This window comes from Zingiber officinale, chromosome 6B (assembly GCF_018446385.1).
Source record: "Zingiber officinale cultivar Zhangliang chromosome 6B, Zo_v1.1, whole genome shotgun sequence".
Classification (NCBI taxonomy): Eukaryota; Viridiplantae; Streptophyta; class Magnoliopsida; order Zingiberales; family Zingiberaceae; genus Zingiber; species Zingiber officinale.
The window spans coordinates 70,073,436-70,090,548 of record NC_055996.1 but is presented as its reverse complement, the minus strand read 5'-3'; the positions used below and the strand labels follow the sequence as shown (position 1 = coordinate 70,090,548).

The 17,113-nt window shown below is 40.2% G+C and overlaps 1 protein-coding gene across 1 annotated transcript; it reads right to left on the bottom strand.

The window, feature by feature from the left end:
• Nucleotides 1-262: 262 nt before the first annotated feature.
• Nucleotides 263-655, bottom strand: LOC121991100 (18.6 kDa class III heat shock protein-like). Its single transcript, XM_042545125.1, has one exon. It carries the CDS (start codon nucleotides 653-655, stop codon nucleotides 263-265), a length of 393 nt encoding a protein of 130 aa, XP_042401059.1.
• Between the last annotated feature and the right edge of the window lie 16,458 nt (nucleotides 656-17,113).

The following is a 17,113-nucleotide window of genomic DNA, read 5'->3' as shown; positions in this document are numbered from 1 at the left end:
TCCTTATAGTAAACAGACTCAAACGGTAAATTATAGGATGTTTCTATTAGATTTTTGTGTCTGAGATTGAAGGATATTTAAGATAATAGTTGATATGTTGGTTGTGATGTTAAGTTTTATTCGAGGTTAGTTTAAGTGAATTTGGTTATTTGATAATTAAATGACAAAATTATTTTAATTGGAAAAGAAATTTATTCCTATATTTGACTTTTTAAAAATTTTAACCACTCTTCACGTTAACTCCTAGCTCCGCCCCTTGACATTACGCATATGAACATCTCTTTCCTTGCATATGAAATCTCCGACAGAACTTGGTGGGACCTCGCCTCTCCAATCGGAGGTACCGACATCCCTCCTCTTCGTCTCTCTTCCTCTTGCCGCTGCCCCGGATCACCAGTGACTTACCGCCCTCCTCTAGCGTCACCTGGACGTTGGCCTTGGATAGGCCGGGCACGTCCACGATGAAAGTGTGCTCCTTGGCGGTCTCGAGAATGTCGACGGCGGGAATGCTTTCATGGCTCCTCTCCTTGTCATCGTCGTCGTGCCGCCGCGCTGAAGGAGGTAAGGAGGAGATCTTCTCCAGGGTCTCAGGGAGGTGGAGGAGGCTGTGGACAGCGGAGTCGAAGAAGGGACCCATGTCGGCGGCGAGGCTCATCCTTTCTAACGCAATGCAGTGTTGAGAATTAAACTTTAATTTTTTAGAGATAAAAGTTGGTCTTGATAAGAGTTTGTGATAGAGATAGAATGGATGAGGTGGCAAGACTTCGTGATAGGATAAAATTATTGAGTTGTCATGATAAGAATAAGAGTTTCTTAGAGATAGAATTTAAAAAAAATCTTTAGATTATTAGTGATTATCCAATAAGCCTATAAATATGTACCTCTTTTCAATGAATGAAGCAATTTGAGTTTTATTTTATTCTACTCCTCTTCCACGTACAGTTTTTCCTCGTCTTCTACATTTTCCTTCTATAATCCTTTTTACTTCTTCTCTCATAATTTCTTTTTCCAACAAAGTAGTATCAGAGCCATGGCTAATGGAGGTATGCTTCCCTTCCAAGTTCCAGTACTCAAAGCGAGTAATTATGACAATCGGAGTATTAAGATGAAGGCGCTTCTTGGAGCTCATGATGTTTGGGAGGTTATAGAAAAAGGCTACGTTGAGCCGCGTGATGACTCAACGCTAACTCTGACTGAAAAAGACAGTCTGAGAGATTTAAGAAAGAGAGACAAGAAGACTCTTTTCCTCATTTATCAAGCTTTAGATGAGGATGGTTAATTTTGAGAAAATCTCAAGTGCGACTTCGGCCAAACAAGCATGGGAAAAGCTCCAAATCTCATATCAAGGAGAAGAAAAAGTAAAAAAGGTACGACTTCAGACATTAAGAAGTCAATTTGATGTTCTTCGTATGAAAGAAGGTGATTTAGTATCTGATTACTTTTCTAGAGTCTCTACCATTTCCAATCAACTAAAGAGAAATGGTGAGAAACTAGAAGAAGTAACTATTATTGAGAAAATTATTTGATGATTGGATTCAAAATTTAATAGCATTACAACCATCATCGAAGAGACCAAGGATCTACAAGTCATGACGATTGAGCAACTCCTGGGTTCATTACAAGCCCATGAAGAAAAGAAGAAGATGAACGAAGAAATTACTCAACAACTCCTAAAGATGACTCTTCAACCGACAAAGAAAAATGAAAACTTCAGTAACAATAGAAGTTAACGTGGAAGAAGTCGTGGATATGGACGAGGCCGCCCTAATGAGCAAGGATGAGTTTCCAACAACAACAATGAAAGAGGAGAACATTCAACAAAAGGACGTGGAAGAGGGTACACAAACTCGAGGTACGATAAATCTCAAGTTAGGTGCTACAATTGTGACAAATTTGGACATTATGCAAAAGAATGTAGATTGCCCAAGAATAAAGTATATGAAAGAGCAAATTATATGGAAGAAAGGAAAGAAGAAGATGACACTCTACTGCTAGCGTATAAAGATAATGAAAGAGAAGAAGATACAATTTGGTATCTCGACACTGGTGCAAGCAATCATATGTGTGGGAAAAGAAACACGTTCGTAGAGCTTGATGAATCAGTTGGTGGTAATGTATCATTCGGGGATGAATCAAAGATTGAGGTAAAAGGCAAATGTAACATTCTCATCCATTTGAAGAATGGAAAACATGAATTTATCTCAAATGTTTTCTTTGTGCCAAATATGAAGAGCAACATCCTAAGCTTAGGACAACTTTTGGCAAAAGGATATGATATTCATCTAAAAGATGGTATGCTCATCTTGAAAGATCATATTGGTTACTTAATTGCTAAGGTGCCTATGTTAAAAAATAGAATGTTCTTACTTAATATTCAAAATGATGTTGTCAACTGTCTCAAAGCTTGTTACAAAGACATCATTTGTCTATGGCATCTTCGATTTGGACATCTCAATTTCAGAGGACTAGAGCTGCTTTCAAAGAAAGAGATGGTGAGAGGACTACCTTGCATCAAATATCTTGATCAAGTTTGTGAAGCATGTCTACGTGGGAAGCAATTTAGAAGAGGTTTTCCAAAGGAGTCAAGTTCAAGAGCTAAAAAGCCTCTTGAACTTATACATACAGATGTTTGCGGTCCGATAAAGCCAAGTTCACTTGGTAAGAGTAATTATTTCATTCTTTTCATAGATGACTTTTCTCGAAAAACTTGGGTATACTTCTTGAAGCAAAAAATCGGAGGTCTTCGGCATATTCAGAAATTTAAAGCTACCATAGAAAAGGAGAGCGGTCTCGAGGTCAAAGCTATGCGTTCTGATCGAGAAGGAGAATTTATCTCAAAGGAGTTTCAAGAATTTTGTGAAGCCAACGGAATACGACGACCCTTGACGGTTCCAAGATCCCCTCAACAAAATGGAGTGGCAGAAAGAAAGAATCGAACCATCCTTGACATGGCAAGGAGCATTCTCAAAAGTAAGAGGCTCCCAAAGTAACTTTGGGCAGAAACAGTTGTATGTGCAGTATACTTATCCAACCGATCACCAACAAGGAGTGTGTGGGGCAAGACACCACAAGAAGCGTTGAGCGGAAGGAAGCCTGGGATTTCTCATCTAAAAGTTTTTGGAACTATAGCCCACGTTCATGTGTTTGATAAAGCAAGAAGCAAATAGATGATAAAAGTAAGAAGTTTATTTTTATTGGTTATGATGCTAACTCAAAAAGGTATAAGCTATACAATCTAGATACTGGGAAGACAATCATCAGTCGAGATGACATATTTAATGAAGAAGAAGAATGGAATTGGGAATCTCGAAATGAAGATTATAACTTCTTCCCGTACTTTGAAGAAGAAGATGTGGAGCAACCAAGGGTGGAGCAAACAAGAGAGGAACCTACTACTCCACTAGTAACACCAACATCAAGTACTCAAGGAAATCCATCTACATCAACTTCAAGTGAAAGTTTAAGTGAGAAAGTACCACGCTTTAGAAGCTTACGAGACATTTATGAGGTAACTACAAATCAAGATAATATTACTCTATTTTGTCTCTTTGCGGATTGCGAACCTATTGATTTTCAAGAAACAATAATAAGCAAAAGGTGGAAAGATGCGATGGATGAAGAAATCAAGGCGATAGAGAAGAATGATACATGGGAGTTAACTTCACTTCATAAAGGACATAAGGCGATTAGTGTGAAGTGAGTGTACAAAATAAAGAAGAAATCATGCCCAACCTTTACTTGAGGAGGGGAAAAATATCAGGATCAAATGCCAAATCTTCTAAGCTAGCTACTAGACCAAAAACAAAGATCATTCAGCAAACAATAAAATTTGACACTTAAACTCATGCTCATGTAGTAAGTACAACAATGCAGACACCAAAATGCAACATTAATCTAAGCACTCACATGTATATCCTACGGTTCCGAGCAAAATATAACACCCCATATTTACAAGAAATTCTCACATGTTAGTTGAACAATTTGTTATCATGGGTTGGCCGATTAGACAAGACTAACCTACTCCACGCCTACATGCAGGTTAATTTTACTGGAGTGATTTTTGACACTTGACACTACCCAATGTCTTGAAAGCTAGATCAGGAATTTAATGGGTCAGCCCCAGTTTTTAGTCAAAAGTGTTCCTAGTTATAATTGTGATCAGCTGATCTATTACAACCAAGTAGATAATGTTTGATTACCTGAAATATGAACCGAGGGACCAGATTATAAATACCAAATGGTATTGTAAAATGTATAGTCACAAAGATGAATATACGTACCAGTAGTGGGGAGTGGGGACTACTTAACCATGTTTCCCCACTATCTAACATGGTATTCAAACCGTCGTTATTGTTATATCAATCCATGCTGGGTTGATTTCCATTCAATTAACCTCCGATAGTGATACCCCAGCTCTGATTTTATCTCCACTTGAAAACTCCATGAGCAACAACTACTTTACATGAGCTTACCACATGATGCTGCCCTTTGCGTGAGGTGTCTGCCACTTAAGACCCTCAGGCCTCAGCACTACAACTCCCACACAATGTTCTTCTATGCTGCTTCCGACACCTCCCATCCTCTGTGCATTTACATCCTACCAAGCCCCTTACACTCCTCCAACATCATCTTCCATCTAGCATGACTTTTTTTCCAATGTTATCGCCTTTCTAGCATCGACTACAAGACTTGAGGAATTTAATACCTAGTTATACTTGGTCTCTTAGCAGTTCATTTATTTCAGCCTCCTGAGGATCATTCATTGCTTCCTCTCCTAATACGAGATTTGATCACAAGCTAAGTATCTATGTGCAAGCGACATTTCTCAGATCTATGACGCGACTCATACATTGAGTAAACTCTTTCAATTGTGGCAATCAAACACTGATATGAATACTCAGATTGGTGGATTCCACACCTACCTGACTATGTAGAATTGCACTAGCAACGACCTCACCATCATGTTCCTTCACACCATCAATTCTGAGTAGAAGCTAGTAAAACCTTAGGGTTGGCATGGTCAGGATTTCCATTTGATGATATCTTTCGTTATTTCAACAACATAAGACTGGTCTTAGGCTTCCTAGGTTAACAGATTGAACATGTGAGTGCCACTTAATACATAAAGGAATAAGTAGTATACTGGGATTAAAAACATTGGTGCAATCTTAAAAAGGTCTTGATACAAAAAAAATGGACGAAAACAAATAAGCCAATGTTGAATCCAAACTTCAGTTGCGAGGTTGTTACATTCGCTCTAAGGTCCTAGACTGGCAGGAGCCTGGTGCATTAGATTTACACACTTCCCCACCCAAGTTTCAACATCTTTATCTAGATTTAATCTAGGGCGTTTGACGTCAAAATATCATTACGTGTCTAAATTAATGAGGACATTAACTCATTAATTTTATTAGGCTCAACACTGAATGAAAATGATAAAGCCAAACTAATGCTTCGCTTCCATAAGCCAAAAGGTGCATTTCGTTAGCTACAGATGTAGAACCAGAGACATTTATGGTGGAGTACTTTAAAATAAAATTGGTACCTTGGTCTCATAGGTGATAAGCAGCTAACTCTATATTTTTCTTATATCGGTGCAGATCACATACTAGAGGTATTTTCTATTGGAATATGTCCGATGCGATGTATGTTAAAACACGTTTCGTAAATATGCGCAGCGGAAAATAAAACAATAATAATTCCTAAATTATTACATCACATACACCACACGTATACAAGGATATAATATGTCAAACATGATTGCATAATTAATTTTTTTTACAGAAAGTAAATTTACGCTAGGTGTACCTTATGAATAACCTATAACGAGAAGGGCATCAACCGTAGCGACATTGTTGAACCTCGCCTCTATTGGTATTCACGCCGAGCTCCTCAAGACAACTCCTTTAGTACAAGTCTCTCATTCGGAAGTTACTAACCACGAGCGAAAAAGAATGATCAAGAGAAAGAGGAAGAGAAACACACAAGGAAGAGATATCTTCCTTGTGGTGGTAACGGCAACACGAGGAAGGGCTTCCCCTTGTTGGATGCGGCAAAGAGAGAGGGAAGAGAGGGAGGAGAAGAGAAATTGGGTTAAAAATTTTCAAAAATCTTACAAGCCAATTAATGATCTCATGCGTAAAATTTTCTCTCAGCCATATCAATATATAGCCCTCATTAATAAGTTGGATTAGAAAGCTCAAATCCAACTCATTATCTCTTAACCAAAAATTAGCCCATTAACTGCAATAATAAACACAACCTACCTCTCTCTATTTAGAAAATAAGTAAATTATCAATTTGTTGAATCGACAACTTTTTTAACTATAACCTAACCATAAAAAAGAGGAGATTAATAATAATTATGATCATTCATAAAGAACATAATACAAATAAAATGTAAAATGATAAATTCTTGCCAAAACTACCAACTCTTAAATAAAATAGTATCAATTTCTTACCAAAATTACCAACTCTTAAATATATATATACAAATGAAATGTAAAATGATAAATTCTAATTAAAAATTTCATGCGTCTAACTTACATTTTGACTGGAGTAATCATCAATCATACTTAGAGGATTCAAATTTGATAACTCATCTCACTTTCTATCAACTGTAGAATCCTGTAGACAGATGTACTTATGTTCAATGTTAACAAATAACAAAAGTAAAATCAATTATCATCTAAACATAACACCAAAGTAGCAAATTGCACCAAATATACAACCAAACCTTTCTTGAGACTCTACCTTCGTCAATTTTGGATTGTTTTCTTTTTATTAGTGGACATCCACGAGACCTTACTTTTAGTAGACTGTGAAACTTTTTGCTCTCATTTCTTGATTCCTCATGTATTCTATTGTTGCCCTGATCACCATCTAATGAATCATCAAGAATTATATCCATAATTTTTTTTTTTTGCTTCTTTCAATATCCCTGATAAAATTAAGCACCTCTCATCAGTTTTTGACCCAAGTTGTCCCACTTCTTATAACAATGGTTGAAGATTATTATATCTACATCTTTCTCTACATTATGACAAGAATCATCATAAATATTGATGATTCCTTGATATCCACGTTTAATGTCTTTGTGCCATCATTTTAAAATATAATTTTCTAGAACTATAGTGACATTTCTTTTCATTAGAATAGACATCAAATATCTACACACAATTCCATGAAATTCAAAGAGATAACACAAACACTTCATTTATCATTGTAACTCACTATATTGTACCCAAAAGGAAATGTCTTTTGGAGTTGCTCCCTCTTTTCCATATACAATTTTCATCACCTCAAAAAAGAGCGTTGACCTTTCTTGCTTCACAAATGAAGTGTTACAAAACATCAAACCTCACAATTCATCTTGAAATAACTTGAATATCTTGTTAGTGTAAATACTTTGAAACTGTTTTTCAATTGAATTGCCACTGATGACCGTAATGATTGAATTGAAAGACGCAAAATTAGAATTATTTTCCTTTTCAATCTTGCCTTTAAAAGCATTGTCATATTATTCAATAAACTACTTCAAAGTTGTTTTCGAATAAACATAATCATAAAAAAATATATTCATACTCTCACTTCTTTTACTTGTTGACATCCCTACCCAAAATCTATTTTTCACATACAGAGACATCCACTTATGACAAATTTCATATAAAGAATTCAATCAATCATTTTTCTCTAAGTTAAATTATTTAATTAATTTTTTCCAGTCATACTATCACATTTTTCAGATGTCAAAGAATTGTAAATAATATTATTCAAGTTTCTCTTTATCAACGTATAGTTGACATGACTACTAAACTTGATCGGAAGTTTTTTCATAATATGCCAAAAGCATAAACGATGATGAAAGTCCAAAAATGCCTCAAGAATTGTAATTTCCATGGCTTTGCATTAATCCATAATAATAACTTGTAGATCTCATCCTCTCATACATGTCAACCATGATTTAAATAACCAAATGAAAGTTTCAGAATCTTCTTTAGATATCAAACCACAGCCAATTAATATGGATTCACCATGATGATTTACTCCAACAAATAGAGCAAATGACATGTCATAACTATTGGTAAGATATGTAGTATCAAATGTAACGATATCAGAAAAAAAATCATATGTAGCCCTACATTTTACATCAGCCCAAAATACATTTCTTATGCGAGAATCTTCATCTACATCAATCACATAAAAGAAATTTGAATTTCTACTTTGTATACGACAAAAGTAATTATTCAAGGTTTCTACATCACCATTCTCAAGCCTTAATCTTCGTGCTTCAGTCACATAATTTTTACACTTTCTCTCATCAAGTGATAAATTTTTATAGCCACCAGTTTCAACAACAAATGATTGAAAACTCTTACTCAAAGTTATTCCCACTTAATCATTCAACTCTAATTTCCTCTTAGTTTGGGAATCTAACACTTTATTACATCTAAAATGTCTTGACTTCATTGGACTTAATACATAATTGTGTTTAAGTTGAATACTAGTAATGACACATAATCCATCATTTTGAACTGTAATATTAATCTGTGCTTTGTAATCTGTTTTGCTACAAGGTCTAGAATAAAAGGATTTTTTCACTCTAGGAATGGTCTTACTATTTCTAGAGCATCCGAACAAAAAATACTTCAATTGGCCATCATCTCTTTTTTTGGAACCCAATTTTGAAATACCAAAATCAAGACCTTGGGCATAGGATTTATAAAAATCACAAACTTCTTCAGATGAAAAATACATTCCAACTTGTAAAGTATCAACTGCATTTGAGCTTGACGAATCACCAAACACTTGCAAATCACCTCAATTAATAATTCTTGCTCCATAATAAATTCAAACAAAATAGTTATTGGTAATCATAAATAAAAAATAGCACAAAAAATGTTTAAGAACATCATTAGAAAAAAAATTTGAAGATGAGAACATAACCAACATATTTGGTTGGCAACCGTTGTTAGGCATCTCATCAAGCATATTATGTGATTATTGTGCATCACATTTCACACAAAAGCTTAGCATTAGTGATATGAGTTGAATTAAGTTCAAAACCCAAGTCAATCATCTCATATATAGCTTAATTAACCATTTTTTAAACCCCCTCCCCACATTATACAATATGACATCCATTACTGTCATTCTACTTCATCCCTGCATACATTTTATAATCGTCCTTTTGAACTATACAAACAGAATTACCATGAAAGTCCTTTTGAACCATCCTCTTATCCATTCCTCCGTGCTCTTTGCGCCACCAGGGGAAGGATGCCCGGACCTGGATGCCTGCGTTGCCCCCGACGTTAGCCAAGCCCGACACCGACAGCCTCCTGCCCGCACGATGCTGTCCCTTGCTCGCCGGGGCCGCCTCACGCGTCGACGCCACCCTCTCCGCCGCCTTCTCCTTCCTCACCGGCAAACCACCACTCCCCCTATCTCTCTCTCGCTCCATGCTCCGATCCGAGGGGTCTGCTTCGTTCGTTCTTGTCGCCGCCAACAGGAACAGGGAGGGGGTAGCTTCTCTCCCTCACGTTCCTCGTCGGCGCTGGCTGCCATTCCTTTTCTCTCCTCCCCACGCCCCTCTCCCACACTATCGGCAGCGAGTGCCTCAACCGGCCGTGGCTTCTAGCGGCCACCAGCGCCTCCCGCTGGCCACGTGCCTCTTCCAGAGGCTGCCGCCACCGGCATCTCCCGCTACAGCCGTTGCCGCAGCCGTCTCCGGCCACCAGCGTCGTCATCTCGGGCGACCACTGCCACAGCCGCCTTTGGCGGCCAGTGCCTCCGGCGTCCAACACCATCACCTCTGGCAGCCACTGTCGCAGCCGTCGACACCTCCTGGCAGCCGTCATCTGAGGGCTCAGGTATCGTACTATGTCTATATTCCGGCCTGCGAGCCGAGAGTCTGTTCAGCCTTCGTGCCGCTATTGTATCCCAGCCTGTGAGCCGATGGAATGTTTGGTCTTCGTGCCGCTGTTGCATGCCGGCTTGCGAGCCGAGGCTGTAGTCGGACCGTCCGTCGCCTTGCGGATCCATATCGCACCCGGCTTCGAGCCACCGGAGCCAGCTACTCGCCTGGTGGACATTTATCTACTATTCAGGGTCACGACGACTTGATCAGCTCACCCACCTATCCGAGGGCGCCCCCTCCCCCCAGGGCCAGGGTACGTTCCCGTACTCGTCACTTATTTTATTGCTCTATTTTATGCGGCTACTTATATATCTGTGAGACCCGTCTCGAGCATCGGGGTACCAGAGACCGGGACAACCTGGTCGTTGGCTACAGGTACTGTTGACCAGAGGGCTTCTGATGACTTGGTCAACACCGAAGACATCCCACCATCGGGTCATGGGGATGCGGTCAACCTTCCAGACATGACACACCGCAGGTTCGTCTTCTCAGCTTCCCGACAAGAACAAATTTGGCGTCGTCTTTGGGAACGCACCTAGTCTGGAACGTGAAGACGGACGACCCGGAAAGTTCCGACATCCTCATGGCCTTGAGGGGTTTCGACGAGTATATCGTATGTTCCTCACTCCATGGTCGGGAGTCGAGAAATTGAGTCAGATCCTCTGCTGGTCGGCAGGTTAGTTTTTCTGCTATATTCTCTTTCGGTCATAGAATTTATCATAGTTTCTCGAGCAAGGACTCCCGTATCGATCAGTCGGGTTTCCATCATATCCGAGCCACCGGCTCGATGTCAAAGGCCCCCGAGCCGATCGACCGGGCGTGTATATTATTGGAGTCACCGGCTTGATGGCCAAGACCCCGTGCCGGTCGGCCGGGCATATATTATCCGAGCCATCAGCTCGATGTCGAAGATGTTGGTGCAATATCCCTCAGGTCAAGGGTGACCTGGTTAACCAAGCTGAGTCTTGGTTAGGGTTTAGATGTTTGACAGCAATATCCCTCAGGTCAAGGGTGACCTGGTTAACCAAGCTGAGTCTTGGTTAGGGTTTAGATGTTTGACAATAAGACATCAATCGAAGAAGAGTCAAGTAGGTCAAGGTTGACCGGATACTTGACTGGGAAGTCCTAACTGGCATGTTAGGCAGAAGGAAATCCTGGTGAGTGAAGCCAGGTGAAAGTCCTAGTGAGTGAAGCTAGGCAGAAGGAAATCCTGGTGAGTGAAGCCAGGTGAAAGTCCTAGTGAGTGAAGCTAGGCAAAATGAAAACCCTAGTGAGTGAAGCTAGGTGAAAGTCCTAGTGAGTGAAGCTAGGTAAAAGTCCTGGTGAGTGAAGCCAGGCAAGGAAGGAAATCCAGATGGATCAAGGATGATCGGACATCTGGTGTTGGGAAGTCCAAGTAGGTCAAAGGGACTGACTGGATACTTGGCAAGGAAGGAAATCCAGATGGATCAAGGATGATCGGACATCTGGTGTTGGGAAGTCCAAGTAGGTCAAAGGGATTGACTGGATACTTGGCAAGGAAGGAAGTCCAGATGGGTCAAGGTTGACCAGACATCTAGTGGAAGTCCAAGTAGGTCAATGGAGTGACCGGATACTTGGCACGACGAGTAAAAGTCCAAGTGGGTCAAAGGGATTGACCGGACACTTGGTGGGGAGTCCCAGCAGGAGTGACCAGATGCGAGGCATGATGTACCAACAGTCAAGGTTGACCGGATGTTGGTGAGGAGGTTTGGGACTTGGTTTTGGGCAAAAACCAAGTCTTTGGATCGATCCGTGGATCGATCCAGTGGATCGATCGCTGGATCGATCCGATTCTTCCCAGAAGCTCGGATCGATCCGTGGATCGATCCGCAGGTCTGATCGATCGCGGATCGATCGGGACGATCTTGCCGCCGACGATAGCGCCGGATCGATCCGTGGATCGATCCAGCGCTTTCGAGCATCAGGCGCTCGGATCGATCCGTGGATCGATCCAGCCTCCCGATCGATTCGGAACATTCGAATCGATCGGGATCCGACCGGTGGCGTCAAAGCCGCAGGCGAGCGTGGTCTTCGGTAGAACTTTAACGACAACTTCTCAGATTCTCGCCAGCTCCTCCACAGCACTCACAAAGCTCAGATCGCCAGTTCTTGAAGGATCTTGGAAGCTCTCCAAGTCAAGAGGCGGATCAAAGCCAAGAAGAGAAGCTAGGGTTAGGGTTTGTACTCATTGTAAAGCTTGTAAGCTTCTATTTCTTGTACTCCTTCCCTTTCTTCTTGTATTGAGTCTTGTAGGGCTTCTCCGCCCTTGGTAGTTACCACAAAGGAGGTTTTATTTAGTGGAGGGTGTGTGCGTTGGTGTGGATCCTTGGATTAGTCACCTCTTGTGAGGTGGATACCAAGTAAAATCCTAGTGTTAGCGTTTTATGTTTGTTTCTGTATTTTCCGCTGCACATCCAAGAAGAAACAAGCAACGCCAAGCAACGACGCGCACCGACGAGCTATTCACCCCCCCTCTAGCTACTTTTGGTCCTAACAAGTAGTATCAGAGCGAGGCCGCTCTTCACCGGAATCATCGCCGGAAGGGTCAAGCATAACAAGAAAAGCTAGAGGGTGAAGAAGTTGGAGCAAATTCTTCAAGTTCAAGACTTTATCAAGCTCAACTTCAAGATGCAATTCCAAGATGGACTTGGATTTGACACGAGGGTGGCTCCACCATACACCTCCACGAGCTTCGATTCTTGGAAATCAAGAATCGAAAACTTTCTTATGATGGAGATAGAGCAATGGTTTGCTCTTACGGAAGGCTTCGAAGCTCCAACAAATTCCAAGGGCAAAGTTCTAAAGAAAACCAAATGGAGCCCGGAGCAAGTCCAAAGGTGCGAGGCCAATGACAAAGTGACCAAGCTTTTGGTCAATCTATTGCCAAGCACCATCCTTTGCAAAATTGGAGAATTTGAAGATGCAAGGGAATTATGGAGCAAATTGGCCAAGCTTCATGAAGAGATCCCCTCCACTGTACCAAATCAAGAGGAATCCAAAGAGGGCGACTCATTGGAGCAAGACCAAGAGGAGGACTCCGAGGTTGAGAGATGCTCAACCTCCGAAGAAGAGGAAATCCAAGAAGCTTCATCCTCAAGGGAATGCAACGAAGGGAACAAGGAGGGAGCATACTCCTTGTTTCACATTCAAGATGATGAAGCCTCCACCTCTAGGATTGAGGGGGAGCAACCCTTGGTGACACCGGATCAAGAAGAAGGAGAAGCTTCTACATCCGGGTCAAGAGAAGAAGAGGAGGAAGAAGTTTCTACCTCCACAAGTCAAGAAAGATCAAATGGAGAAGCTTCTACATCCGGAACAAGTGCCACCCCTACACAAAAAGGTATAAATATTTCAATTAATAATAAAAATCATATTATATGCTTTGAATGTAGGGAACATGGGCACTACAAGAGCAAGTGCCCTAAATTGGCCAAGAAGAAGGGCCAAGTGGCACAAAGGGGCAAGGTGAAGCCCAAGGAGACCATCCCCAACACAAAGAAGAGCAAGGAGCATATCATATGTTTCTCTTGCAATCAAAAGGGGCATTACCGTAGTCAATGCCCCAAGGGGAAGAAGATGGTCAAGGCTCAAGGAGGCACTAATCAAGGGGGAGCCTCCAAGGTAAAGAAGAAGGTATCATTTATTGAGCCTACCCCTTTACGTTATGGTAAAAAGCATGCTAGGTCAAATTTATATCATTTCAATGCTATTTACCATGAACATAGGAAGCATGATAGCATTAAGGAAAAACATGTAGCTCTTCATGCTAAGACTACTACACCTAAGGTTAGGAATGTAGGTAGAAATCTAGGCAATAACTCTAAGGATTTTAGATACAAGCCTAGAAACCAAAATGCTCATGGACTTAATGAAAAATCAAATACTAAGGACTTAGTGAGAGAAAATCAAGTCTTAAGGTCAAGACTTGATAAAATGGAAAAGACCCTAAAAAGGATGGAAAATATCCTATTAGGGCAAAATGAGCATAGCCTAGGTCTAGGAGCACAAAGGTCATCCAACGGCCATAGAGGTTTGGGATACAAACCAAAGGCTAAGAAGGATGTGCCCTCTTACCATAGAGTTCCATATAGTTATGGAATAAACCCTAGGTCTAGAGGTCAAGTTAAGAATACTAGGGAAGTCATCCCTAAGAGTATCTTTGCAACCAAAGTGACTAAGACATCTAAGAAGTCTAAGAAAGTCACTAACAAGGTCACAAGGGAGGCTATCCCTAGAGTTGACCTAGAAAATGTGACCAAGGCTTCTAAGAAGCCCAACAAGGTCACTAGGAAGGTATCTAGGGAAGTTATCCCTAGTGAGTACCTAGAGCATCCAAGGAGCACCAATAGGTGTTGGGTTCCTAGGAGCATTTTCTACCCATAAATGGGTTAGAGAGTGTCAACTCCGATTAGAAGGGTAGTTAACCCAACTTTGAGGAAATTGACACTCAAGGAGCATTTTCAAGGTTTTGTTAACCTTTGAAATGAAATGGAACTATTATTTACTCCTTGAAAGAGTAAAATGTGCCTAGTGGTGAAAAGTTGATTTTAATCTTAAAAGGCACATATTGGGAAATTCATAAGAGCTACCAAGTTGGGATTTTGGTATGTTCTTAGGAAATTTAAGGCAATCCGGGCCTTAACTTTAAAGTGCTACTCTTGTGGAAAAGTGAAATATGCCAACATTTGAGGAATATGCTTAATTTCAATTGGCATAAATTAATCAAGGGAATTAGAAATGCAAATTTAGGTTTTGGCGTTTTCTTGACGCACTTAAGGGCAATCTAGGTTTAAGTTGTAAGTTTAGCTAAGGTTTTAAGGATACTTAGATAGGTAATCTAGGTATATTTTATTTATGCTAAACCTTGCCATGATTGTTTGCTCATAATATGCCATGACATCATATTTTATCTTATGTGTATTTTGCATTCATGACTTATTATGAAAAATACAAGAATACCATGTCATGACATTCATACATCATGTAGTTATAGGATATTTTCTTTTGAAAATTATTTCCTTTTGATGTATGTCATAACATTATCATGCATTAGTTTAATTCCTTGTAATTAAGGATAAATGGCATTTAACAACACTTATTAACAAGTGACATCCTAGGTGGATGTCTAATATCTTTGAAATGTCTAGATAGATATGCATGATCCCTAGATTAGGGCAAAACCAAAATCTACATCTCACAAAGACTATAAGGTGACTTGTATGTGCTTTAGTGCACATTAGATACAAGTGAGATGTTAGGATGATGAACAAAGCTCAAGATGTTGATTTAGTGCATTCATTTGAGTTTTTAAGTTCATCAAAACACATAGTTATGTGGTTTCCCATCATTGGGAAAGCTAATGTACAAGTCATGTGCATTAAGCCCAAGGAATATGGTGGGATATTGGTTTTGGAAAAGTTTTTAAAAAAAAGGTTTTGGAAAACCTTGGTGAAGGCTATCTTTTGATAGTAATCACCATTGAATAGTTAGACACAAACTTGAAGAAAACACTAAAGTTTTTGCAAGTTTTCAAGTTTGTGTCAATCTTTGAAAATATGAGGTATTTTCATAGAAAACTATTTTTCCTTGATAATATATACCCTAAACAATGTCTACACGAAATTTCATAATTTTTGGATTTTTGTAGAATTTTCTAGGGGTTTCTGAAGTTGACTGAAATGGAATTTCAGCAACTATCAGAGCTCCGATCGATCCATGGATCGATTGGAGTTCCTGAATCGATCCATGGATCGATTCAGAAGGCAAATTTCGCGAGCAGTAGCTCGCTGGATCGATCAGCCGATCGATCCAGGTAGTCTGAATCGATCAGTGGATCGATTGGAACCCAACTCCAATCGATCCAAGTTGCTGATTTTGGCTGGGAAAGCCTGATTTCAGCACTTTGAACCTATTTTTTAGTCTAGGTACTCATTCCAAACCCTTAAAATACATTTGTATACATAAAAAGGGTGTTTTCGTGTTGAAAACAAGGATGGAATGGTAAAGGAAGGCTAAGTTGAAGTTTAGGTTGAGGTTTGTTTCAAATTTTGAACATTTGAACCTCAAAACTTCTAAATCTGGGTTTCCTAAAGGTTTAGGGATTCCAAGTCATTGTTGGTGCAATGACAGAAGTTTCCACCATGTCTTTAGGGGGAGGGACTCTTTAAAGACATGAAAATTATTTTTCATGAACCTTGGAAGGTGGTTAACCTTCTGTTGTGAACTTGCTCAAGGTTGAGCATTTAAACTTGAAATGGGGATAAATGGGGAGTGGATATCCTCATCATTTCAAGTGGGACCTCAAGATGTTAGAAAATGCTCAAGGTTGGGTATTTGTCTACATTGAGGAAGAAGTTAAGGATAAATGAAGGGTATGGGACCTTCAATATTGAGTTGATCACAATGAGTAAAAGTGTGATCACGATGAGCAACTCTTCAGGGGGAGAGTCTTCAACAAATGGAGTTGTTGAAGTGTGCCCAAAATTGGAGCATAGGTTGATGTGTGTCCAAAGACGGGTTGATGTTTTTTTGTTGTAGGGGGTTGATGTGTGCCAATAGGGGGAGAATGAAAGGAAGTAAGTTAGGTTTTCATTACCTAGAGGGAGTTTGCCCTCTTAGGGGGAGAATGGAAAGCTTAATTTATGGGTTCATTACCTAGTGGCATGAAGAAGGAGGCTATAGGATTAGCCTAACTTACATGTGGGATTGTAAGTGTTATTGTGGTATTGTCGAACATCAAAAAGGGGGAGATTGTTGGTGCAATATCCCTCAGGTCAAGGGTGACCTGGTTAACCAAGCTGAGTCTTGGTTAGGGTTTAGATGTTTGACAGCAATATCCCTCAGGTCAAGGGTGACCTGGTTAACCAAGCTGAGTCTTGGTTAGGGTTTAGATGTTTGACAATAAGACATCAATCGAAGAAGAGTCAAGTAGGTCAAGGTTGACCGGATACTTGACTGGGAAGTCCTAACTGGCATGTTAGGCAGAAGGAAATCCTGGTGAGTGAAGCCAGGTGAAAGTCCTAGTGAGTGAAGCTAGGCAGAATGAAAACCCTAGTGAGTGAAGCTAGGTGAAAGTCCTAGTGAGTGAAGCTAGGTAAAAGTCCTGGTGAGTGAAGCCAGGTGAAAGTCCTAGTGAGTGAAGCTAGGTGAAAGTCCTGGTGAGTGAAGCTAGGT